The following is a 27,969-nucleotide window of genomic DNA, read 5'->3' on the forward strand; positions in this document are numbered from 1 at the left end:
AGCTGCCTTCCTTGAACCACTGTATTGACTGAGGTGTAGGTACACCCACAGTGCTGTTAGAGAGAGGGGTTCCAGGATTTTGAACCAACGAAAGGGAAGAACCTGTTGACATATTTCCAAGTCAGGATACTGAACATTGTGCAATCATCAGCAAACATTCCCACATCTGACCTAATGATGGACGGGAATCTTCAGGTGGTGGTGTTCCCAGGTATCTGCTGTTCTTGTGCTTCTAGATGGTAATTGATGTGGGTTTGGAAGGTGTTGCCTAAGGTGAGTTCCTGCAGTGCATCCTGTAAGTGGTGCCCACGGCTGCCATTGTTTGTTGATGGTGGAGAGATTGAATGTTTGTGGATGGGGTGCCAATCAAGTGAGGCTGCATTGACCTGGATGTTGTTAAGCTTCTTCAGTGTTGTTGGAGCTGCGCCCATCCACGCAATTCTGTTATCCTCCTGACTTGTGCCTTTTGTAGAATCCTACAGTGTGGAAGGAGACCATTCAGCCCATCAAGTTTGTACCAACTCTCCAACAGAGTATCTCACCCAGGCCCAACCCTTGCCCTATCCTGTAACCCTCTGTTAAGCTCCCTAATCCACACATCGTTTGGACACTGAGGGGCAATTTAGCATGGCCAATCCACTTAACTTGCACATCTTTGGACACTAAGGGGCAATTTAGCATGGTCAATCCACTTAACCCACACATCTTTGGACTGTGGGAGGAAATTGGAGCAACTGGAGGAAACCCACGCAGACACAGGGAGAATGTGCAAACTCCACATAGACAGTCACGCAAGGCCGGAATCGAACCTGGGTCCCTGACACTGTGAGGCAGCAATGCTAGTCACTGGGCCACTCCCAAATGTTACTTGCCATTTGTTAGCCCAAGCTTGGATTTTTTCCAGATCTTGTTGCATTCGGTCATGAACTGTCTCAGTATTTGAGAAGCCGTAAGTCATACTGAACATGGTGCAATCATCAGCAAAAATTCCCACATCTGACCTTACAATGGAAGGAAATTCATTGATGAAGCAGCTGAATGTGGTTGTGTCTAGGACGCTATCCTGAGGAACTCCTGCAGTGATGTCCTGGAGCTGAGATGATTAACCTGATGATTGATAGAGGTGTTCAGAATCATGAGGGGTCCATACAGAGCAGACAGGAAGAAACTCTCCCCATTAGTAAGGGCATGGAGTGCCCTGCCTGCAGCAGTTGTGGGCTCGCCAACTTTAAGAGTGTTCAAATGGTCAGTGGATAGGCATATGGATAACATTGGAATAGTTTAGGTTAGAGGGTCATTAGATTGGTTCCACTGGTCAGTGCAACATCGAGGGCCGAAGGGCCTGTACTGCGCTGGAATGTTCTATGTTCTGTTGGTGGAAGGATCAAGTATGGGAGTGCACCGATTTAATATCATGAGCAAAATAAACGACGGCAACATGAGGAGAACCTTCTTCACAACAGTAAGTGGTTCAGGTCCAGGAAGCTCTGCCTGAGTGGTGGCAGGTTCAATGGCAGCACTTAAAATGAAATGGGATTATTATCTGAAAAGGGAGAATGCTCAGAGTTACGGTGAGAAGGCAAGGGAATGGCACTGGGTGCATTACTCATTCGGAAAGCCAGTGCAAACATGATGGGTTGAATGGCCTCTTCCTGTACTGCAAACAATTCTGTGAATTTGTGATACTGTGAGTAAAATAATCAAACCTGCACTAACAAAAACTAAGTTGGAAACAAAAACTCTCAGGATAAGTAATGACCATCTGACCATTGACGTTTAGAATGGAAAACATCAACGTGAGGTTCCATAAGTTTGACATGTTCTTCCTCTTGATGTAGAAGGATATCAGATTGGATAGAGGGGCTGAATACTCTTTAAAATATTCTCCCAGTATTTAGTCTTTTCGTTATTTATTTAGTATCACTGTACAGCACAATCTCTATTATCTGGGCAGTCACAGTTGCTGGATCAGTGCAGGAATTAAATAAATCTGCGATCTGCCAGATTCACCACGCTAATTTTCATTTCCGTTGACTTAGAAAATATTGCTGTGATTTTTCATTTCAACCTAAATAAAAGTGACAGGAGACCAGGAAGTGAGTCTCCAATCAGAGTTTGAACATCAGTGAACAGAGGCAGTGACAAATTGGCTCCTTGTTTTGTGCTGCTCTAGACCAATTTTAGCCCCGGCGACTTTACAATCATAAGCTCAGCTCGCTGCTGTTAAAAGGGAAGGTGGATCAAAGATTCGGGGCATGGTGGTCACTTTTTCCACCTCACACTTGCAGCTTATCTGGCTGCTAACGGCATCAGCATTGTCCTCCTTTGCAAATAATCGACCAATTCCTGCTTAGGTCACACAATTACAGAATACTACAATACAGGAGAGGCCCTTCGGCCCATCGAGTCTGCACCGACTCATGAAAGGCCCTGACCTGCCACCTAATCCCACTTGCCAGCACTTGGCCCATAGCTGTGAATGTTATGACATGCCAACTGTTCATCCAGGTACTTTTTAAAGGATGTGAGGCTTCCCGTCTCCACCACCCTCCCAGGCAGTGCATTCCAGACCACCACCACCACCCTCTGGGTAAAAAAGTTTTTCCTCAAATTCCCCCAAACCTTCCACCCTTCACCCTTAACTTGTGTCTCCTTGTGACTGACCCTTCAATTGAGGGGAACAGCTGCTCCCTATCCACCCTATCTATGCCCTTCATAATCCTCGATCAGGTTGCCCCTCAGTCTTCTCTGCTCCAGAGAAAGCAACCCAAGCCTATCCAGCCTCTCTTTATAACTTCAATGTTCCATCCCAGGCAGCATCCTGGTGAATGTCCTCTGCACCCCCTTCCAGTGCATTCACATCCTCCCTATGATGAGGTGACCAGAACTACACACAGTGCTCCAGCTACGGCCTCACCAAAGTTCTATACAACTGCATTGTGACTCTCAGCTTTTGTAATCTATACCCCAATTGATATAGGCGAGTGTGCCATATGCCTTTTTTCACCACCCTAATAACCTGCCCTTCGGCCTTCAGAGATCTGTGGACGAACACGCCAAAGTCTTTTTGTTCTTTGCAACTTACTGGTGTCAGACATTTCATCGTAAACTTCCTTGTCAAATTACTCCTTCCAAAGTGTAAGACACAAGCCACTTATATTCCTTTTTGTCAGTAATAAACCTTACTGGACTACCCACTGTGCAGAGATTTGCCATTGGCTGCCTCCTCAATACTGTGTGATAATAAAGACTGCAGCACGGTGGCACAGTGATTAGCACTGCTGCCTCACAGAGCCAGGGACCCAGGTTCAATTCCAGCCTCAGGAGTTTGTACATTTTCCCGTGCCTGTGTGGATTTCCTCCAGGTGCTCCGGTTTTCTCCCACAGTCTGAAAGATGTGCTGGTTAGGCGCATGATAAATTCTCCCTCAGTGTACCCGAACAGGCACCAGAGTGTGGCGACTAGGGGATTTTCACAATAACTTCACTGCAGTGTTAATGTAAGCCTACTTGTGACACTAATAAATAATGTTAAACTTAAATAACTCACACTCCTCATGATCACCATATAAACTGAACACTCAGACCAGGCATCTCTGCAAAGACACAAGTCTGTCCAAAATAGGACTCAGGCAGCTGTCCATTTAAAGTTCAATTCCTGTCACAATTGACAATGGATCCCATTATATATCTGTATCTTTCACCTCACTGGTTTTGAATTCTTCAACAAAGTTATCATTTCTTATTGTGAATTACACAATGAAATTCTTCTTGATAAAAGTGTTTCAAATCTGAAGAAATTATTTAATGAGAAACTAATGAGAGTGGTAGGTGATGGCAGGGGGGGTAGTGGGTGTTGGCGGGGGGGGTGGTGTGTGATGGCGGGGGGGTGATGGGTGATGGCGGGGGGGGTGGTGTGTGATGGCGGGGGGGTGATGGGTGATGACGGGGGGGGTGGTGGGTGATGGCAGGGGGTGGGTGGTGATGGGGGGGTAGTGGGTGATGGCGGGGGGTGATGTGTGTTGGCCGTGATGGTGGGGGGTTGGGGGGTGATGGCAGGGGATGGTGAGTGTTGGTGTGGGGATGGTGGGTGGTGGCGGAAGGGGGGCTGGGTGATGGCGGGGGGGTAGTGGGTGATGGCGGGGGGTGATGTGTGTTGGCTGTGATGGTGGGGGCTTGGGGGGTGATGGTGGGGGGTTGGGGAGGTGATGGTGTGGGGATGGTGGGTGGTGGCGGAAGGGGGGCTGGGTGATGGTGTGGGGATGGTGTGTGATGGTGGGGAGTGATGGGTGATGACGGGGGGATGGTGGGTGTTGGCGGGGGATAGTAGATGATGGTGTGGGGACAGAGGGTGGTGGCGGAAGGGGGGGGTGGTGGGTGGTGGGTGAGGCTGGTGGCGAGACTTACAGTTTTTGGATAATTCCACTATTTTTGCCATGACAAAGAGACTCCCCATTGTGGCAAAAACCCGGGGCCAATGTTTTTCAGGCGTAAGATTTGATCAACAATGCTTCCTTTGGGATTATTTCTTTTTGAAAGGAATGAGAAAGGCACATTGGAGGAGAAAGATCCACACAGCATCCCTGGAGCTATTTTTGCAGCTTTCGCATTGCTGATCAAATTGCAGGTGAAATCCTATGATCAGCTGAAATGAGAACAGTGAGAAGATGCTGCATTGCTATTATAGACCGGCTTATTATATATTGTAGTGTGCTCGGTTGTCACATTATTCCTGTAAGATGACAATTTTACATGCAAAAGATAGTAATGGAAGCAAATTAATACCTTTGGTTGCTGCTAAGTGACAGTTTGTTTAAAACTTGTCAGTCACGTATGGGCTATATCATCTGGTAATGCGTAAATTAAATCCAAAACCACTCAGTTTAACCATTTGGCTGCTTGGATTTTGGAAGAAAATAAATTACTACGGCCAACCTATTCCCCACAAAGTGTGTTCGTTTCCTTGTTGCTAACCCGTCATTCATTTTTAATTTGAGTGGGAAGGCAGATCCGGGATTTCTCTTTTCTTTAATCTGCCAATTCTGAGCCTGTCTTTCTGAACCAGTAAAGCTGGAGCTACAGTTATAGCAGAAAATGCTGGAAAATTTCACCAGGTCCGACAGCATCTGTGGAGAAAGAATAGAGCCAACGTTTCGACTCTGGATGACCCTTTGCTCAAAACCTTGGCTCTATTCTCTCCTCACAGAGGCTGTCAGACCTGCTGAGATTTTCCAGCAATTTCTGTTTTTGTTTCAGATTCCAGCATCTGCAGTAATTTGCTTTTAGCTACAATTTCAGAATTGCTTCATCAGATGACACGGTGGCACAGTGTTTGGCACTGCTGCCTCACAGCGCCAGGGACCTGGGTTTGATTCCTGGCTTGGGTCACTGTCTGTGTGGAGTTCGCACATTCTCCCCAAGTCTGCGTTCGTTTCCTCCGGGTGCTCAGTTTTCCTCCCACAGTCCAGGTTAGATGTATTGGCCATGCTAAATTGCCCCTTAGCGTTCAAAGATGTGTGGATTAGCAGGGTAAGTACGCAAGGTTACAAGGATAGAGTCTGGATGGGATGCTCTGTCAGAGAGTCGGTGCAGACTTGATGGGCCAAATGGCCTCCTTCTGCACCAAAGGAATTCTATGATTCACACAAGCTATCAGTTGCCTATGAGGATAGAAAGATGAATGGTACCTTATATATGATTTTCATAGGATGTACTGCACAGAAAGAGGCCATTCGGCCCAATCAGTCCATATTGATGTTTACGTTCCACTCGAACTTCTGCCCATTTTACCCTTGTAACCCTCTATTCACTTCTCCTCTTGCTTGGTTCCCCTTAAGTTTCTCTCTCTCCCTCTCTCTTTGGTACCAGGCTCTAAGAATGTGTCGATGACCTTGGGCCTCCATGATAATCTTGCTCTGGATCATCTTCATTGGTGGTGCATTCATCCAGTTTGCGAGGCTCCAGAGAAAGATCATTTATTGTCTACCTTGATCTCTTTTACCGTCGATCTTTCCCATCAGCATCAGACTTTCTAAGTTTGCTCTTCCCAATCTGGGTCACTGAGTTCTTTTGGTCTCAGATTTCACCAGCACCTCTTCTTTGGCAGTATGACTTGTCCAAGATGGATCTTCAGCAGCACATCTTTGGACTGTGCGAGGAAACCAAAGAACCCGGAAGAAATCCACGCAGGCACCGGGAGATTGTGCAAATCCCATATAGTTACCCAAGGCCGGATTGAACCTGGGTCCCTGGGGCTGTAGTACTAACTACTGTGCCACTGTGCTGCCCCAAATTATTATTGAAGATTAAGTATAGTACGAGTTATATGGTGTATTACGATATGTGGGCTATAGTACAGGCACTACAACTGTGCATGGATGGGATGTGCACCCAAATGCACAGTTAAAAATGGAATCTATCATGATCATTTGTAAATAAATTTGTAAATAAAATAGGAATTAAAATCAACCAATAGAGCAAATGACAAAAAGATGTTGAAAGTTCTGGGAACAGATTGAGATGTACACTACATTAAGTTTACTGCTGTCAGTAAGTGCTCTGTGATAATTGCCTGAAAAGTCTCTCTTTAATTGAACATAGAACCCTGAGCCCTATTTCTGCTTATTTTTAGCAGTCCCCCCCTCCCCCAAAAGAAGACAATAACATAATGATAATATCGCTGGACTAGTAATTCAGTGGCCCAGGCTAATGCTCCGTGGGCATGTGTTCAAATCCCGCGCCGGGAGCTGGTGGAATTTGAATTTGTTGAATAAATCTGGAATATAAAGCTAGCGTAAGTAATGGTGACCATGAGAGCTACCATCGATTGCTACAAAAACCCATCTGGGTCATTAATGTCCTTTAGGGAAGGAAATCTGCCCGGTCTGGCCCACATGTGACTCCAAACCCACAGTGATGCGGTTGACTCTTTTTTAACTGCCCTCTGGAATAGCTCACAAGTTGCTCTGTTTAAGGGCAATTAGGGATGGGCAACAAATGCTGCCCTTGCTGGCGACCACAGCTCATGGAAGAATAAAAATATCAGCTGTACCTTCATTACAAGTGTTCGTCAACATTACTTTTAGCAAGATTGAATTACTTTCTGACACTTGGCTAGCTGCTAGCTGAAGGGATTGGCAATAAATGCTGGCTTAGCCAATGAACAAAAAGTGAATCCAATGGGGGAGGGGGCAATTTTACTCTAACTCTCCCTGTAGGAAACACAGAGGGATTGTACAGAATGGCTTATTTATGTTTGTTAGCAGTGACATACATTCATGCACAGGGGCACATACTTTGCAAACAAAAGGAATAGGTTCAAGCCTTGCACCTTTGTTGAAATAACCTGGAGCTTGGGAAGTCTACACTTTTTTTATTTATTCATGGGATGTGGCTGAGCTAGCATTTATTGCCCATTCCTGAAGGTTTTTAAGAGTCAACCACATGTAGACCAGACCAGGTAAGGGCAGCAGATTTCCTTTCCTAAAGAACATTAGTGAACCAGATGGGTTTTTACAACAATTGACAATGGTTTCATGGTCAGCAGTAAACTTCTAAGTCCAGATTTGTTTTAATTCAAATTTCACCATCTGCCTTGGTGGGATTCATACCCAGGCTCCCAGAGCATTACTGTGGGATCTGGATTACTAGTCCAGTAATAATACCACTGCACCACTGCCTCCTCTGCTTCCTGTTGCTTTCTCCATGGCAACATCTCAGCCAATCAGAATCGACTTGCTGACCACTCACCACCCTGTTCTCCAGCAGTATAAATTGTGATTGTTTGAAATTTGGCATTCTTGTGTTTGTCCTGATGAGTATGAGTCGTAAAACTTCAGCAACATGTCTCCTTTTCTGGCAAGACTCAAGGCATGTTAATGTTGGACCCTCATCTGGTATTACTCATTGGCTTCAATGGCGAGTAAAAATCCAACATTAATGCCCAAATCCCGTCAGGTTGGTGATTGGCGGGATGGGTTAAAATTGCTACCAATTTTCATTTAAAATTTCATTCAGTTTGCCAAAATGCAGCTGACTAACGAGGTCAAACAAGATGATTCCTGATGTCTTTATGCTTTGTTCCATTTCCCAATGGCACTGTTTCAGCTATCATTCCACTTACTTTTTTTAAAGTTAGACAAGCCTTTCTATTTTAAAGAAAGGCATCATTAATATCTGTTACAACTATATCGCATTAGGGTAGAAGAGGGATGGGTCCCCTGACTAGCTGTGTCGCTGTGCTGGTGAAAAAGTCTGCAAAGTCAGTTGCCTCTTTAATGTGTTTCAGAAAATACCTAAAATACAGTTGAACCTTTTGCCCTTTGCGGCGTCTCTCTTATTTCGAGGTGGATATCCGGGTTGGCAGATTTGACAGGTTTCATCTCGAGACCTAACCTGCGGGCGAAGGAACCAGAGAGTGGAACAGGGGAACTGTTTTATATCAGGAGCCAGTTTGCACAGACAAGTGGTGGTGCATTCAAATATCAGAGAATTGAGAAACGTTCTTGTTTGTGTTTTTAATGGGTTTGTTTCCTAATGCCATCCATTTGCCTTAATTCAAATTAATGGATTTCTTTTAATAAGCACTAAATTCCCACTTTGCTGTGCGTTACTTACAAATCAGCTGGTGACTCAATGTTGTAATGCAAATTATGAACGTGATTTATTGCTAGACTGTGTGTTAATGTCCCGAATAATCATTATCAAAGATTAAGATGGTGATTTAAAATGAGAGAATCAAGTTTCTTTACCGTTTACTCTGCTTCAATAGTTCAAAAACGCGGCACGGTGGCACAACGGTTAGCACTGCTGCTTCACAGTGCCAGGGACCCGGCCTTGGGTCACTGTCTGTCCAGAGTTTGCACATTCTCCCCATGTCTGCGTGGGTTTCCTCGGGGTGCTCTGGTTTCCTCCCAGAGTACAAAGATGTGTGGGTTAGGTTGATTGGCCATGCTAAATTGCCTCTTGGAGTCAGGGGGAACTAGCCAGGTAAATACATGAGATTACGGGGATAGGGCCTGGGTGGAATTGTGGTTGGTGTAGACTCGATGGGCCAAATGGCCTCGTTTTGCACTGTACAGATTCTATGATTCTATGATAATTCGACGAATTCTTTGAAATTAATTTACGTGTAATCAATATACATTGTTAAGCTTTCCTTAATTCCCTTTTTGTGATGGAAGAATGTCTTCTAATAGAAAATAGCATCTTGCATCGCCACTAGTGCAGTAACTTAGCTCAAGGCATTCACTGGAGCCTTGACAAGATAAACTAGACAGGGAATGGTGGCGTGCTTCTCACACTGGGAGGTGGTGCACTATTGGCTGGTGTCGGGCTCTTCTGGTCCCACTGCTGCCAATGGGATTTCCCACCGATTCCACCCCACACTGCCGGGCAGCCCAGGGCGGGGGTGTGCCATCGGTGGGACCAGAAGGCCCTGCTGGTGGGAATAGCCAGAAAGTTCTGGTCTGAGCCACGTAAGGAAATATTAGGATTGATCACCAATCACTTGGTCAAGGAGGTAGTTTTTAAGGAACATTTTCATAGAATCAGAGAAACCCTATGGTGCAGAAGGAGGCCATTGAGCCCATCGGGTCTGTCCCGACGACAGTCTCATTCCGGTCTTATCCCCGTAACCCCATATATTTACTCCACTCGTCTTTTTAACCTAAGCATCCCAAGACACTAAGGGGCAATTTAGCATGGCCAATGCACCTAACCCGCACATCTTTGGACTGTGGGAGGAAACCGGAGCATCCAGAGGAAACCCAAGCAGACACGGGGAGAACGTGTAGGCTCAGCACAGACAGTGACCCAAACCGGGAATCGAACCCAGGTTCCTGGAGCTGCGAGGCAGCAATGTTAACTACTGTGCCACCGTGCCGCCTTCATCTTAAAGAAAGAGAGGCAGAAATGTTGAGGGAGGAAATTTCAGAGCTAAGGGACAAGGCAGTGGACAGCACGGCTAATGATGGGGTGTTTAAATTTGGGGATGTGCAGGGATCTTGGAAGGTTATAGGGGTATAGGAGGTCAACGGAGGTAGCAAGAGGCAGGACAGAGAAAGATGGAGAAGTGAAGGGAGGTGTCTCCAGAATCAGTCACTGGCAGAATAATGGAACTAAACTTAAAGAACAAGTTTGAAGTTTGCTGATTTGAAAATCAATAGGTTAATACTAGCTCTATGCCAAATGCAAAGTTTGATAAGAATTGAGTTAATAAAAGGAATGTGGGTCAGAGAAAAGATGTAACGAACGGAGTGTCTCAGGGACCTCTGCCGGCTCCTAGTCTAAATCAACAATTGGGGTTTAGAGGTTGGGATTGGAAAGCGACGGCAGAGTGTGATCCAGAGTGGAGTTACAGAAAGAACAAGTCGAAACCTGCATGGCTATGGAACTTGAAATTCACTGAAGAAGCACAGCTGGTTTTACAATTTGGAAGGAAAGAATTGGCAGAGTAAGAAGAACAGAAGAGGCTGAAAGGGATCAAGGTAGTGGACTGAGCAGCAACCAGGTCAAGTTACTGCAGAACAGCATTCAACAGAACAAAGAGAAATACACGCTGTAATACAAGACCGGTATCAATGCAAGGGCAGTGTAGAGCTTGAGGCAGGATTGAAGACTGCATTCAGTTCTGATCATTAAGACCCTAGAAGAAACATTGAAGCTAACAAACCAGAGCAGAGAAAGGTCATGAAGGCTGCCTTCACACTCAGAGGACAGAGTCACCATGATATATTAGTAAACTCTTCAGCTGTTAAAGGAAAGAAATGAAGAGGTCCTTTTGTAACTTGCGACGGGAATAGACAAGCTGAACAATGAGCCTAACAACATGGGAATACTCAATTAAAGGAGAATATTGGAAGGACCAGAGGAAGGGGAGACCTTGGAGTGCATGTCCATGTGTCCCTGAAGTGGCAGGTCAGGCAGATAAGGTGGTAATTAAAACACATGGAATGTTTTCCTTTATTGGGCAAGATATTAAATACAAAAGCAGGGCTGCAATGCTGGAACTATTTAACAAGCTGGTTAGACCACAGTTGGAGTTTTGCATACAGTCCTGGTCAGCACATTACAGGAAGTTCACAATTGCTCTGGGGAGGGTACAGAGGAAATTTCCAAGAATGTTGCCAGGGCTGGAAAGTTGCAGCAATGATGTAGGCTAGGGTTGTTTTCCTTAGAAGAGAGGAGGGTGAACGGTGACTTTGATTGAGCTGCAGAAAATTATGAGAAGCCTAGATAGAGTGGACAAGGAAGACTAGTTTCCCTTAACAGAAATGTCAATTACCAGGGGGCACAGATTTAAGGTGATTGGTAGCAGGACTAGAGGGGAAACTAAGAAAAACCTTTTCTCTGGGAGATGGTAGTTGTTTGGAATTCAGATTGCTGGTTGAAGCACAAATCCTTGGGTGGCATAGTGGCACAGTGGATAGCACTGCTGCTTCACCCAGGGACCCGGGTTCAATTCCCGCCTCGGGTCACTGTCTGTGTGGAGCTTGCACGTTCTCCCCGTGTCTCCGTGGGTTTCCTCCAGATGCTCCGGTTTCCTCCCACTATCCAAAGATGTGTGGGTTTGGTAGATTGGCCATGCTAAATTACGCTTTAGTGTCCCAAGATGTGTAGGTTAGGGGGATTAGCAGAGTAAATACGTGGGGTTACGGGGATAGAAACTGGCTGGGATTGTTGTCAGTGCAGACTCGATTCACTCCACTCCATACTGTTGGGAAACTGGAGCAGGCGGAGGAAACCCATGCCGACATGGTGACTGTGTCCTCTGAGGGTGAAGACAGCCTTCATGACCTTTCTCTGGTCTGGTTTGATAGTTTCAATGTTTCTTCTAGGATCTTAATGATCAGAACTGAATGCAGTCTTCAATCCTACCTCGAGCTCTACACTGCCCTCGCTTTGATACCGGTCTAGTATTACAGTGTGGATTCTCTTTGTTCTGTCGAATGCTGTTCTGCAATAACTTGACTTGGTTGCTGCTCAGTCCACTACCATGTCCTTGATCTCTTTCAGCCTCTTTTGTTCTTTTTACTCCTCCAATTCTTTCCTTCCGGATTGTAAAACCAGTTCTGCTTCTGCAGTGAATGTGCAAACTCCACACAGACAGTGAGCCAAGATGGGAATCGAACCTGAGCCCCCCAAGCTGTGAGGCAGCAGTGCTGATCTCTGTGCCACTGTGCCGGGCTGTTGAAGTTCACTACTGGGGTTTAACCTGGAAAGGATGGCGACGAGTGTGACGCTCAGCAGTTTTTGCCTTTTGGGCTGGTGATGGCAAGCTGGAGAGATGGGGCTGTTTTACAGGCATCGAGACCTCCCCTTCAGGATTTTCTCAGATGCCACTCCTCCCCCCACACACCTCCCCCCCCCCCCCCACCCTGTTTACATAGGCGTCCACCTCCCTTGGCACCTCGCTGGGACTACAAGCCCAGCTCTCCAATTACCCTCCCCCACATACCTTTTTATCCAACTCCAGTGACGATGGGTGTTGTGTTTGGCGGGGAGGGGAGTGGGCAATGGGGATAACTACAGTCACAGCAGCAGCTATTGTTCCCAGTCCTGAGAACTTCACAACGTGTTGACCTTTCCCTCAACTGGGCTGGAATACAAAGGGAAGGAAATGGTGTTTCAGTCAGGAAGTGACTTGCTCAGATCCCAGCTGGAACAACTCACTGCATTCAATTCTGGGCACTGCATCTCAGGACAGATCTATGGATCTCCGACGGGGAGCATTTTCAGGAAATTGATTTCTGCGCGTCAAAGGTTAAATTGTGAGAAATGGCCTCTTAATTGGGCTGCACTCAGGGTAACAAATTGTCCTGAATTTTAAGGAATTGTTCCTTTTTCTTTTCTGTTTGACCCGTATCGCTAAAGGGAGGATTTTGTCCCTTTTTTCTAGGACAGACTGAGGCTGAGCTCCTCCTCTGTGCGGTCACCAGCAATCCATCTCTCGATCAAAGTGTCGCTTATTTTATTTCATTACAGTTGTTCCTCCTGTCTGTAATTCTTGAGTTTCGGAGGCTGAGCAGAAATCTATTCGAGGCCTTTAAAATGACAAACGGACTAGATACAAAAAAAACTTTAAAAACTTAACAATAAAGCCAAGCTGTTTGAGCAGAACATCAAGGGAAGCAAATTGTCACAAGACAGGGTTGTGGGAATTATGAACTTCCTGTCTCTGAAGGCTGTGGAAAATGTCAATAACTATTTTGAGATCAATAGATTTTGGTGAATAAGGTTATGGAGCAAAGAGAGTTGAAGTAATGATCACTAATGATATAATTGAATAGCACAAAGACTAAAGGGGCTGAATGGCCTACTCCTGTTCCCTTTTTTATTCCTTTGTGGGACATGGGCGTCACTGTCTTGAATTTCCTGCCTCTTCCTAGTTGCCCAAGGGCAGTTGAGAATCAACCACATTGCTGTGGCTCTGAAGTCACATATAAGCCAGACCAGGTAAGGATGGCAGATTTCCTTCCCTAAAGGCCATTAGTTCTGCCATTTATTTTATAGCTCCCACCTGAATTGAATCGACCAAAATACACCATCTCGCATTTATCCAGATTAAATTCCATCTGCCATTTCATCACCCAATTTTCCAGTCTATCTATATCCTGCTGTATTCCCTGACAATCTTCATCACTATCCATAACTCTGCCAATCTTAGTATCATCTCAAACTTGCTAATCAGACGAGCTACTTTTTCTTCCAAGTCATTTATATACATTACAAACAGCAGAGGTCCCTGCGGAACACCACAGTTATAGACCTCCATTCAGAAAAACACCCTTCCACCGTTACTCTCTACCCTATGTAATTTTGCACTCGGTAAATTAAACTGGATTTCTGCATTGTAACGTAGAGCATTGTAATTACTTCAATCAGGCCATTGAGGTTGGCCTATTGGAGTATATGAACTCCCTGATTAAGGATCCAATTGATGGGCCAAACAGGGAATTACTTACGGGGCGAAAAACTGCAGCAGGCGACGGTGCAGAGGGACCTCGGGGTCCTTGTGCATGAGTCGCAAAAACCCAGCTTGCAGGTGCAGCAGGTGGTCAGGAAGGCAAATGGGATGCTGGCCTTCATAGCGAGGGGGATTGAATATAAAAGTAGGGAGGCCTTGCTGCAGCTGTATAGGGCATTGGTGAGGCCGCAGCTGGAGTACTGTGTGCAGTTTTGGGCGCCGTACTTACGCAAGGATATTTTGGCCTTGGAGGGAGTGCAGAGGAGGTTTACTAGGCTGATGCCGGAGTTGAGGGGGTTGAGCTATGAGGAGAGGCTGAATAAACTAGGCTTGTACTCGTTAGAGTTTAGAAGAACGAGGGGAGATCTCATTGAGATGTATAAGATGATGAATGGGATGGATAGGATAGAGGTGGAGAGACTCTTCCTGCTCAGAAAGGACAGTAGGACTAGGGGGCACAGCCTCAAGATAAAGGGGGGACGGTTTAGAACGGAGTTGAAGAAGAACTTCTTCACTCAAAGGGTGGTGAATCTCTGGAATTCTCTGCCCGTTGAAGTGGTGGAGGCTGCCTCGCTAAATATTTTTAAGACGCGGGTTGATGGGTTTTTGATAAGAGAGGGGATTAAAGGTTATGGGGAGAGGGCGGGAATGTGGAACTGAGCCACGGCAGATCAGCCATGATCTTATTGAATGGCGGGGTAGGCTCGAAGGGCTAGACGGCCTACTCCTGCTCCTATTTCTTATGTTCTTATGTTTGCCTTGGACTGAACGGGGAGTGTCAGTTCCTCTGACACCCCATCGGAGATAGAATGCTAACTGCTGGCAATCTGTGTACTGCTGTTAGAGTTTGTAAATAAAGGGATTTTGGTGAAGGGACTTCCGCCTCTGCACAGTTGTTACACCTACATTGTTCAAAAGAAGCATTGGTGTGGAAGAGTTATTTTTTTTTAAACCAGGAGGTCATTTTACTTGATCCTCTTGTCTTCTATTTTTCCGAAGAGTTTTGCAGCTGCTTAATTAATTCCCAACTGGTTTGCCGGTCAGATGGTTCTAATGAAGATAAGTTTAACTCATAAAATCAGCTGTCAAGAGAAGAATGTGAAAAAAAAATTACTGTCCATCGAGTGTTCTTCAAGTTAATTTAACCATAAAATTCTTCATAATTTTACATATTCAAGACCCGACTTAAAATTTGAAGATAGGGATTTCCATCAGCTCATTTCAGCTTCCAGCATTATGCCTCGGTTCATTAATATGCACTTTTAGGCTTCAGCACCCAACCATACAGTTTATCTCCTCTGTTAATCCAAGGGACAACTGTAGTCCATTCGGACCCTTGAGCTGTTCCTCTATTCAATCAGATCATGTGTGATTTATATCTAAACACCAATCAGATCATGCGTGATTTATATCTAAACACCATCCAGAAATCTTGGTTCCGTAATGGACACGATGGCCAAATGGCCTCCTTCTGCCCTGTAATGACTTCTTGACCCTAACCTCAATGCCCTTGCCTGCCTGATATCTTACATTACAACTCCGACTCTAGTTTCCATGAAAGCAAACCACCACACATAATTAATGCAATGTGAAATGTAACCAGCAGGGACCATTATCCATTATTCCAAGACATCCTTTAATCAACTTCGCAAAGGGTTACGCACGAAGGAGGATTTGTTACTAATTAAAGGGGGAGGCGATGGCCTAGTGGTATTATCGCTAGACTATTAATCCAGGAACTCAGCTAATATTCTGGCTACCCAGATTCGAATCCCGCCACGGCAGGTGGTGGAATTTGAATTCAATAAAAAATATCTGGAATTAAGACTCTACTGATGACCATGAAACTATTGTCGATTGTCAGAAAAACCCCTCTGGTTCACTAATGCCGTTTGGGGAAGGAAATCTGCCACTCGTACCTGGTCTGGTCTGCATGAGACTCCAGAGCCACAGCAATGTGGTTGACTCTCAACTGACCTGGGGCAACTAGGGATGGGCAATAAATGCTGGCCAGCCAGCAACACCCATGTCCTACTAATGAAGAGACAAAAAGAGTTGTAATTGAAGGGAAACCTTTGTAGCAAAGATGATTAAACTGCATATCACAATTGGTTGATAGTCCATACAGGGTCAAATCGAGCTTAGAGTACAGGGTAAACATCTCAGTGTCATGATTGGTGACTTTCAATAAATGTGGTCATAAAGCTGAGACCAGTCGAATTTTACCAGACAAAGATAGGAATTAGGATGCTGATTGGCATGGGGCTCAGACACAGGAATGTATGTATCTAGACATGGTCCCAAAGGACCACAGACATCGCTCTCCATTAGAGAGAGACATTTTGGCTACTTGTAGCGTGAGGGCGTCACTCAGCCAGCAGGGGGCAAGCTAAGCAGTTATAGAGTCATAGAGACGTACAGCACAGCAAAGGCCCTTCAGCCTATCCAGTCTTCACCAACAATAACTACCACTAAAGTTGTGCTCATCCCATTCTCTAGCACTTGTCCCATTACCATAGTCAGTACAGGGATTGAACCCACGCTGTTTTTGTCTTTCTGGAATCCAGTCTGGGGCTGGGTCACTTTTATGTCCAATCGTGCGGACATGGGCATCGCTGGCTGGGCCAGCACTTATTGCCCATCCCTAGTTGCCCTTGAGAAGGTGGTGGTGAGCCGCCTTCTTGATCAATGGATACAACAGAATGGGCCATTTCAGAGGGAGAGTTAACCATGTCACTGTGGCTCTGGAGTCACACTTAGGCCAGACCAGCAGATTTCCTTCCCTACGGGACATTAGTGAACCAGATGGGTTTTTCTGACAATCGACAATACTTTGATGGTGATGAGTACATTCTTAATTCCAGATTTTTTTTTAGAATTCAAATTCCACCGTCTGCCCTGGCGGGATATGAACCTGGGCCCCCAGAACCGGCCCAAGGAAGCATCTGAGGGAAGTGTGCAATTTCAGGTTAACCTGGATTTCGATCTCTTTAATATTTGCTTCAGGGTCTTTACACCCTCAGCGGGTGGCATTTTCTGTGCTTTTACACAGAGCGCCAGCGCAGTCTCGATTTTTGTAATCTAGCTCCGGAGTGGGACTGGAACCCAGAAACTTGTGATTGTGGGGCAAGAGTGCTGAGTACTGAGACACAGCAATTGACTGGATCACACCACACTCATTGTTTCCGTCTGGTAGGAGGGGAGGGGGTGCACTGGGCGGAACCAGTTTTGAGGGTGGAGCCAGTTTGGTGGCAGGTTTTTAATCCAAAACGGAAAATGCTGGAAAATCTCAGCCACTCCGACAGCATCTGTGGAGCAAAGAAGAGAGCCAACATTTTGAGTCTGGATCACTCTTTGTCAGAGCTGATTTTTAAACCCGCATTAAAGATGGTGAAAACTGGATCTCCACTCGAGCCCCCGTGAAGGTCATTTTCCTCGATCCTTTAGTCTTTTCCCTGAAGAATTTTGCAGCTGCTTAATTATTTCCCACCTGGTTGCCTGGTCAGATATTCCTAATGAAGATAAGTTTAGCTCATGAAAACAACTGTCAAGAGAAGGCAGCTAAAATCAAATTGCCATCCATCGGGCATTCTTCAATTTAATTTGCGCATAAGATTCTTCATAACAGTGGATAGCGCTGCTGTCTCACGGGTTCCCAGGTTTAATTCCAGCCTCGGGTGACTGACTGTGCACATTCTCCCCGTGTCTGCGTGGGTTTCCCCCCACAGTCCAAAGATGTGCGAGTTAGGTGGATTGGCCGTGCTAAATTGATCCTTAGTCTCAGGGGGGACTGGATAGGGTAAACACATGGGGTTTTGGGGATAGGGCCTGGATGGGGATTGTTGTTGGTGCGGGCTCAATGGGCTGAATGGCCGCCTTCTGCACTGAAGGGATTCTATGGTTCTATGATTCTAACTATTAAGTAAGGACTTGAATATGTGGGGTGGGACAGAGTGGGGTGAGTGTTCCTGGCAGCTCACTTCAGCTGACTGCCCTTTGCTTTACCTTCACATATTAAGTCTGCGTTTGTTAATGCATTGTGTTAGGCTTCAGTACCCAACCCTTTCCCTATTAATCATATGAATCTAGGAACCACTTTCTCCAGCCGGTGAGGCATTTATCTGCTCAATTTGCTTGCAATCAGCAAAACTATCGCTAATGATGGTGGAAGCACAACTTACACTTGATGTGAACTTGAGTTGCTGTCATCTGCGGAACTGGAGTGGCCAATTTCCACCAGATTCGACTGATAAAAACAATGCAAAATTGAGAAGCTCTTCCCACAGATGATGCTGACTAGCAACATCAATAGGGATGAGGTACCAACTGCTCCTTTCATAAAATCCCTACAGTGCAGGAGAAGGCCATTTGGCCCATCTAGTCTGCATTAACCACAATCCCACCCAGGGTCTAGCCCCGTAACCCCGTGCATTTACCCTGCCAATCCCCCCGACACAAGGGCCAATTTAGCATGGCCAATCAACCTAACCTGCACATCTTTGGACTGTGGGCCGAAGGGCCTCTTTCTGCACTGTAGGGTTCTATGATTCTATGAAACCCGAGCACCCGGAGGAAACCCACGCAGACACGGGGAGAAGGTGCATATTCCGCACAGACAGTGACCTGAGGCCGGCTTTCGAATTTAACCAACTGAGGAAGTAAGGGCACGTTTTCTTTCCTCTATCTGAACATGCATGCTTATAAAATTTGCAAATCGATTAAAAGTTTTCATAAATGGACAAAGGTGATGCGATATTTGTACAACGTGACAGGACCATCACATTCAGGTGCTAAAATTTAAATAATGGCCAGTCAACATTGTTGAGAAGAGGGGCATCTTGTCGAAGTTTTCACCTTGCACTTGTCACTGAACCCAGCTGATTTTATCGGCAGCACGGTGACACAGCGGTTAGCACAGCGCCAGAGACCCAGGTTCGATTCCCGGCTTGGGTCACTGTCTGTGTGGAGTTTGCACATTCTCCCCGTGTCTGCGTGGGTTTCCTCTGGGTGCTTCGGTTTCTTCCCACAGTCTGAAAGACGTGCTGCATTGACCCGAACAGGTGTCGGAATGTGGCGACTAGGGGAATTTCACAGTAATTTCATTGTAGTGTTAATATGAGCCTTACTTGTGACTAATAATTTAACTTCAAGTGACCCAATTCAGAACACCAGTTCATGGAGGTATAATTTTGTTTATGGGAATGGTGTGCTGAGTCACGTGTGAAACCCAGTGAGAATAGTAACAGCCCAGTCGTGGTATAACACTTATTAAAAATTATTTATTACAATAGAAAAAGGACACATTTCCGTGACAATAATGTTCGAAAACAGTTAGATATAGGAACTATCAAAATGCAGTTGTTATAGAGATTCCCTGCTCTGATGTAAAGTACACTTACAAGCTCTGATCTCTTTTCCAGGACTTCCCTCTTCCCAAACAACATCCGCTTCAATAGATCTATAAGTAAAGACCTGCAAATAATTACCACACTGCTTATAACTGGGGGAGTTATTCTGGAAAGCATCACTTCCTAGTTCAGTGAAGATATGGTTTTAATGCCTCCACGAAGGTTTCTGGACTCTTGCTTCTGGTCTGCTAGCTAGAACTAGCTTACAGGTTGCTAGATGGAAACTGCCTTCCTACTTCCATGAAAGCTTGGCAATTTGTGCTGTTTTTCCCTTTGATTGTTTTCTCTGTTCTCTCTCTGGCTGACTCTACCATAGCTTCTGCGGTTCTAAAAGATTAACATATGTTTGGATGGTGCAATTGTCTCCCTGTGTCTGCGTGGGTTTCCTTCAAGTGCTCCGGTTTCCTTCCACAATCCGAAAGGCGTGCTGGTTAGGTGCATTGGCCGTGCTAAATCCTCTCTCAGGGTACTCAAACAGGCCCTGGAGTCTGTCAACTAGGGGATTTTCACAAGAACTTACAGTGCAGTGTTAATGTAAGCTGACTTGTGACATTAATAAATAAACTATTCAGATCTCTCATAACTATATGTCAGACTAAAGCCGTTCATGTGCATTTTAATATCAATCTTCACAAACTCATTTCATTTATCCCACTTCAAGGCTCCCTGGATAGAAATCTAATTGAGTGGAATTAACGAATATACGGGTGGAAGGCCAATCACTAACCGATAATTGAAAACTCATGAGCTTTTTGTTTCAGAAATCCCTGAAGATCCAGAAACAGCTGAGGAATTTTACCACAAAGATGGCTTTGAATCTTGCTCTGACGATAACCTTGAGCTGAGGGAATCAGATGAGGAAACAGAATGTGCCACGTTACAAACCTACGAGCAGGCGAGTAATGTTCTATTTGATTTCAGACTACCACACCCGGCAACATTTCACAAATACCTGGGGTGTAGTCTCAGAGCAGGCGCCATCTTGTTGAATGCTGGGACAGGCTCAAGGGGCTAAATGGCCAACTCTTCCAGACACCTACAAACTAGATGTGGAGATGCCGGCGTTGGACTGGGGTAAGCACAGTAAAAAGTCTGACAACTCCAGGTTAAATCCAACCTGTTAGACTTTAAACTGGTATTGTGAGACTTCTTACAATACAAACTAGAAGCAGGAGTAGGCCATTTGGCCCTTCGAGGCTGCTCCGCCGTTCATTTTGATCATGGCTGATTATCAAATTCAATATCCTGATTCCCACCGCTTCCCTCCATATCCCTTGATCCCTTTAGCCCCAAGAACTATATCTAACTTCTTCTTGAAATCAGCCAACGTTTTGATCTCAACTACGTCCTGTGGTGTTATTATTCTTTTGCTTCTCTGTTCTAAGTTGCTGGGGAGAGGTGAATGGAGAGGTAAATAGGGTCAGGAAGGAAGATCAGTTTGTGTCGCAGTGGACGTAGGAAGAAGAGGTCGAAGTACAAGATTAAGAGCTAAGGAGGTCTTGCTACAATTGTATAGGCCTTTGGTGAAACCATACCTGGAATACCAAGAAGGAGCAGGTCATTCAGCCCCTTGAGCCTGCTCCACTATTTAATAAGATCATGGCTATCTGATAGGGATCAAATCCCCCTACTTCCGATAACCTATAACCCCCTTGCTTATCAAGAATTTATCCACCCCTGCCTTAAAAATATTCAAATACCCTGCTTCCACTGATTTTCAGTGAGAGATTCTGAAGACCTACGGTGCTCTGAGTAAAAGATTTTTGCCTTATCCCTCTCTTAAATGGGCGACTCTTTATTTTTAAACAGTGACCCCTTGTTTTGGATTCTCCCACAAGAGGAACCATCCTCTCCACATCCACCCTTGGGACCTATTGTGCGCAGGCTCGGTCTCTGTATTTCAGGAAGGCGATGCAAAGCTTCACTAGATTGGGCCCAGGGATGAGAGAGTTGGCCTATGATGAGAGACTGAATAAATTGACCTGTATCTCTGGAATTGAGAAGATTGAAGGGTGGTCTCTTTGAAACATTCAAGATTTTGAAGCAGATTGACAGGGTGGGCACTGAGAGATTGTCTCTCATGGCCAGGTAACATGGAACACTGGGCACAGTCTCAGATGAGGGGTCAATCATTTAGGATGGAGTTGAGGAGACATTTCTTATTTCCAAGGGTTATGACTCTTCTTTATATGTAATGGTTGCTTTATAATTGGTGGGAGAAGCAATTGGAAAATCAGAGAAAAAAATCGTTGCCACTGGACATGTCAAAATACTTTATAGACAATGATGTTCTTTTATTGTACTGTAGGAAACAAAATAGCCAAAGTGCATAGGGCAAGACCCCACAAAAAGATGTTTTTTTAATTCATTCATGGGACATGGGCATCACTGGCTGCCCAGCATTTATTGCCCATCCCTAGTTGTCCTTGGAGGTCAGTTGAGATTCAACTACGTTGCTGTGGATCTGGAGTCACATGTAGGCCAGACCAGGTAAGGGTGGCAGATTTCCTCCCCTAAAGCACATTAGTGAACTAGATGGGTTTTTCCAACAATCGACAATGGTTTCATGGTCATCAATAGATTCTTAATCCCAAATATTTTTTATGGAATTCAAATTCCACCATTTGCTGTGGAGGGATTTGAACCCGGGTCCCCAGAATATTAGCTGAGTTTTTGGATTAATAGTTTAATGACAATACCACTAGGCCAAAGCCTCCCCTTTGGTTTGATTTGATTTATTATTGTCACATGTATTAACATACAATGAAAAGTATTGTTTCTCACACGCTATACAGACAGAGCATACCGTTCATAGAGAAGGAAATGAGAGAGTGCAGAATGCAGTGTTACAGTCATCATTGTTAGGGAGCTTAAAAGAGGTAGAATGAAGTTTTAGAAACATAGAATGAGAGTAAAAGATAGAATTAGAAGGTATGCTGGGGACAGCTTATAAGAAGTTGCCTCATTCTGACGCCATCTTGAGACAAAAAATAATGATAATGATGATTTTTTTTATTTGTTATGTTGATTGAGGGGTGAATGTTGGTCAGGGCACAGGAGATAACTCCCCTCCTCTTCTTCGAAATAGTGCCATGGACCTTTTACATCCACCCCGTCAGGAGAGGAATGGGACCCTCAGTTTAAGGTCTCATCTTAAAGACAGCACTCACGACAAGGTAGCACTCCCTCTGTACTGCACTTGATGTGCCAGCCCTGTTTTTTTTGTATTCAGGCTGTGGTGTGGGTCTTGAACCCAGCACGCTGTGGCTTAGAGGCAAGGGAGAGACATGGCAGACACTCAGGAACATCCTCGCTGTGTTGGAGTGAAATGACCTGTCTGAGAATCTCACTCCCTTTGAACAAGGAGAATGTCACTAAGTTCATCCTAGCTTTTCTTTAATTATCTGTTCGCTTTTATTTATTTCCTTAGAGGGACTTATAAATTGCAATTATATTTCTCGGTTAGCTGACAATTATTGCAGAGTTACATGCGTTTTAATTAAAACTCAGATATGAGTTCTCAGTGTACGAAGCTGTATACACAGTTTCAACATTACATCCCTTTTTTATTTGAAGCTTAGCTGACTAAAACCTGGAGACTAAAGTTCCTCCTCCAGAAAGGTATTTTGCTTGTTACTATATTTCTATAATCAGCAGCCAGGTAGTCGATATCGTTCACTTTCGTAACCAAATATTCCGGTCACTGAAGATGAGACATTAAATTCGGAATCAATTTTCTACCTTTTTGTTTTTAGACTAGTTGGCATTTTTCAAAGAAGCTGATGTCTATAACAAGGCTCACAAGTAACAATCAGCGTGTAACACTTCACTGGAATAATGTTTTCCAAACTGCCCAAAATTTGCAATAATTCTGACGTCTGCGAGTAATGACTTTTGCAAATAGACATTGTAAAGCTGACTGAGTGAAAAGCATTGTGGCAATCAACAGTCTATCAGGGACGTGACATGTCTGTCTGTCTGTCTGTCTTCCTGCCTGTCATCCTGCGTGTCTGCCTGCCTGCCTGTTACTCTGTCTTTCTGTCTCTGTTTGTCTATCTGCTTGTCTGTCTATCTTTCTATCTGTCTGTTTGCCTGCCCCTCTGTCTCCTGTCCGTCAGTCTGTCTGCCTGCCTACTTGTCTGTTTGCCTGCATTGTCTCTGTCTGTCTGTCTGCCTTTCTGTCTTCCTGTCTGCCTGTCATCCTACCTCTCTGCCTGTCTGTCTGTCTACCTGCCAGTCAGTCAGTCTGCTCGTCTACCTGTCTGTCGGTCTGTCCGTCTGCCTGTCTATCTGTGGATCATCCTTGCTGTGTTCTTGTTCTTTCAGGATACGGATGTTGAGGCCCTGGTGAGATACATGGAGGATGTGTTAGATAGCAGATCATTAGGTGAGTTTTTACTAGTTTTCCCCTAACAACCGAGACTCAAGAGATTTATCAAATATTCAGCATCAAACACAGCGGTAACACAGCAGCCATTTCCCACTGCAATCATTTCTTTTTTAGTGACAATTCACACCATTAGGAACCAACTGATTATTTACTAGCCATTCTCAAAATACTCGTACTGCACAAGTGCCAGGCAATAACCATCGCCTGGCATCACCATCACCCTCACCACCTAACCATCGCCCCTTGACATTCAATGGCATTACCATCATTGAATCTCCCAACATCCTGGGGGGTTACCATTGACCAGTAACTGAACTGGACTAGCCATATCAGATACTGTGGCTATGAGAACAGGACAGAGGCTGGGAATCCTGTAGTGAGTAACTCACCTCCTGACTCCCCAAATCTTGACCACCATCTACAAGACACAAGTCAGGAGAGTGATGGAACACTCCTCAGTTGTTTGGTTGTGTGCAGCTCCAACAACATTCAAGAAACTCCACACCATCCAGGTCAAAGCAGCCCCGCTTGGCACCCCATCCACCACTTGAAATATTCCTCTGTCATTGTGACTACAGTATATATTGTACAGTGACTATTTTGTATTTTTCTGGAATGGGTAGATGTTTTCTGAAGATAGGTTGGAAAAGATGGGCTTGTTTCCACTCGAGTTTAGAAGAGTGAAGGGTAACTTGATTGAAGGATTTAAGATTCTGAATGGTACTGACAAGGTAGACATGGAAGGAATGTTTCCTTTTGTGGGGAAGTCCAGAGTGAGGGGTCACTATTTTAATATTAGGGGTCACCCATTTCAGACAGAGATGAGGAGAACTTTTTTCTCTTGGAGGGTTGTGCGAATTTGGAACCCTTTACCTTGGAAGGGATCACTGAATATTTTTAAGGTGGAAGTAGGTGGATTCTTGATAGGCAACAGACTCGAGGGTTATTGGGGGCAGATAAGAATGTGGAACTGGAAACACAAACAGATCAACAGATTATTCTTATTGACTAGCAGAGCAGGCTTGAGGGGCCAAATGGCCTCCTCCTGCTCCTGTTCTGTTTATTCGTATTTACAGGATACATTGCAGCAACTCGCCAAGGTTTCTTCAACAGCACCTTCCAAACATGTGATTTCTAGCACCTAGAAGAACAAGGGCAGTAGATACATGGGAACACCACCATCCTAGGGTTCCCCTCCAAACTACTCTCCATCCTGACTTGGGACTATATCGCCATTCCTTCACTGTCACAGGTTCAAAATCCTGGAACTCCCTCCCTAACAGCACTGTGGGTGTACCGACATCATACAGATTGCACTGATTTAAGAAGGCAGCTCACCACCACCTTTTCAAGAGCAATAAGGGCTGGGTTATAAATGCTGGCCCAGCCAGTGACATCGACATCTCAGGAATACATGAGGAATAAATCTTTTTCAAAGTTCAGTTACAACAATGTCAGTTCAGTCTTAAATTGCTTTTCTGCAATGTAGTTCCATATAAGCAAGGAGTGGTAGAGTGTGTGTGTGTGTGTGTGTGCGTGTGTGTGTGTGTGTGTGTGTGTGTGAGCGAATGTGCATGTGAGTGAGTGAATAATTGTGTGTGTGTGAGTGTATGTGAGAGTGAGTGAGTGTGTATGTGAGTGAGTGTGTGTGTGTGAATGAGTGTGTGTGAGTGTGTAGGTATATGAATGATTGAGTGTGTGTGTGTGTATGAGTAAGCATGAGTGAGTGAGTGTGTGTGTATGTGTGTGAGTGTGGGAGTGAGTGACTGTGTGAATGAGTGAGTGAGTCTGTGAGTGAGTGAATGAGTATGTGTGTAAGTGAGTCTGTGAATGAGTATGTGTGTGTGTGAGTGAGAGTGTGTGTGTGTGTGTGAGTGTGTGTGTGTGAATGCGTGAGTGAGTGTGTGTGTGTGTGTGTGTGTCAGTGAGTGAGTCTGAGTGTGAGTGTGTGTGTGTGAAAGTGACAGTGTCTCTGTGTATTTTTATTTTTCATCATTATAGGGTCACACCCAGACCTTATCCATAATTTCTCTGATTGAACCGTGAACTCCTGGCTCCATTTCCTACATGAACTTTTCTCACAGCTTCTCGTGAAATACCTAGCGGAACAGGATTCATTCCTTCCAGAATGTGCCAGCAGTCAGTGAGATTGTGACAGTTTTATATCCAGCTATCCACAGATCTGAAACTCACTTGTTATTTATGTGAACCAGATCTCTAATGAGTCTGGAGGTAATAAACTGAGACATGAACTGAAGTCTGTATTACAGCCTGTTAGCCTGGAGAACCAAGAGTTTGTGCTACATTTTCATCTTGTCACTCAGACTTTCCGGGTATAAGGGGAGATGATGTGAATGCATTTAGAGCTACATCACTTATTGAATGTCTCTCTGGGCTTCCAGTATCTACTGCCAATCTACTTTGTAGCTCTTTTTTCCGCACCCTCCCATCAATACTTGCAACATATAAGTTTGAAAGCTGGGATTTGAACTCCATCCATTATTTCCAATTGCTCTGCTCTCCAGTAGCTGAAACTATTATCCTCCTGACTGAGGGACACCTCACTGCCAGATTCTTTCAGTGAAAAATTCAGATGCTTTCTAACACGGAGATCTAAATTCTGATACTTAAAGAGAGAACCAAGTTTTTATACCGCTGATTTGTTGGCTTAAAGTTTTTGAAAGAATATTTATATTTGAAAATTTTCATGCCACGAAACGCAAAAACCAAAATTTATTACAGTACAGAGGAATCACCTCATGGCCAATCATAGAATCCCTACAGTGCAGAAGGAGGCCATTCGGCCCATCGAGTCTGTACTGACCACCCAGGCCCTATCCCCATAACCCCACATATTTGCCCTGCTAATCTCCCTGACATTAAGGGTCAACTTAGCATGGCCAATCCGCCTAACTCACACATCTTTTGGACGCAGGAGGAAACTGGAGCATCTGGAGGAAACCCACACAGACATGGGGAGAATGTGCAAACTCCACACAGACAGTGACCCAAGGCTGGAATTGAACCTGGGTCCCTGGCGCTGTGAGGCAGCAGGAATCATCTTTTCCAGGATACATGAACTGTCTTTACACTTTCCAAAAACAAGCAAGGGTTCCGTAATCCTATAGTAACCACATCCATTCTATAACACAGTGACCAGAACTGCGTACACTACACTAACTGTGCTGTAATTAGTGTTTAATACAGATTCAGCATAACCATTCTACTCTTATATTCTATACCTTGGCCAATAAAGGCAAATAGCTCATACGCCATCCTGACAGAAAAATAATTTAGTAAAACTCAGGGGAAACATGATTGTGAAACACTGTCTCACCTTACACTGATGGTTTTTCATTCACTGTTTGCTGTAACTGTAAATATTAGTTTACACCCACATTGCAGACCCTAACACATTGTTAAGGAACGTTGTCAATAATAATCTTGTGGGAAAAGTGAAGTGTCAGCACTTTGCAAAATGTTGTCTTTGCCTTCGAGGGATTCTGATGTGAGAAAGGTGATCTATCACAGTGTTTCTCTGCATTGGTTACAGACAGCGGCACTGTGGTTCCAGCAATGCCTCACGGACCTACGGCTGTGAACTGCACCATGGCAGAGACCAAGATGAACCGCATGAGGGAGTAAGTGTTGTGTGTTTTCCTGTGTACAGTTCACACGGGTCACTGTTACGTGTGGTCCAACTCTACAAGTACTGAATAAATCGGGGCGGCACGGTAGCACAGTGTTAGCACTGCTGCCTCACAGCGCCAGGGACCCGGGTTCAATTCTAGCCTCGGGTCACTGCCTGTGTGGAATTTGAATGTGTCTGGGTGGGTTTCCTCAGGGTGCTCCAGTTTCCTCCCACAGTCCAAAAATGTACGGTTTAGGTGGATCGGCCTTAGTGTCGGGGGACGAGCTAGGGTAAATACATGGGGATCGGGTCTGGGTGGGATTGTGGTCGGCGCAGACTCGATGGGCGAATGGCCTCCTTCTGCACTGTAGGGATTCTATGAGATGTCATTTCAAACATACCACTAAGTACAAACATGTGGTATACGTGCTCCGATAATGAAGCATTTTGAACCTGGATTCTTTGTATTTATCACCATCAGTTGCTCTTATGGTTGTCTCCCTACATCTTTTTGATAATTTTCGATGCAAGATTGTGATCCTTGACATTTTGGACAATCCATTATTGCTCCTTCA

The 27,969-nt window shown here is 44.9% G+C and overlaps 1 protein-coding gene across 1 annotated transcript in view; it reads left to right on the plus strand.

Moving 5' to 3' along the window:
- Nucleotides 1–27,969, plus strand: part of nek11 (NIMA-related kinase 11) — a 227,565-nt gene that overhangs the window by 167,139 nt on the left and 32,457 nt on the right. Inside the window, exons 14-16 of the mRNA XM_080215135.1 lie at nucleotides 20,135–20,268; nucleotides 23,700–23,760; nucleotides 27,317–27,404. Of these exons, the coding sequence (XP_080071261.1) occupies nucleotides 20,135–20,268; nucleotides 23,700–23,760; nucleotides 27,317–27,404 (283 nt within the window). The remainder of the gene's footprint in view (nucleotides 1–20,134; nucleotides 20,269–23,699; nucleotides 23,761–27,316; nucleotides 27,405–27,969) is intronic.

This window comes from Carcharhinus amblyrhynchos, chromosome 2 (genome assembly GCF_965287045.1).
Source record: "Carcharhinus amblyrhynchos chromosome 2, sCarAmb.v2.hapA, whole genome shotgun sequence".
Lineage (NCBI taxonomy): Eukaryota > Metazoa > Chordata > Chondrichthyes > Carcharhiniformes > Carcharhinidae > Carcharhinus > Carcharhinus amblyrhynchos.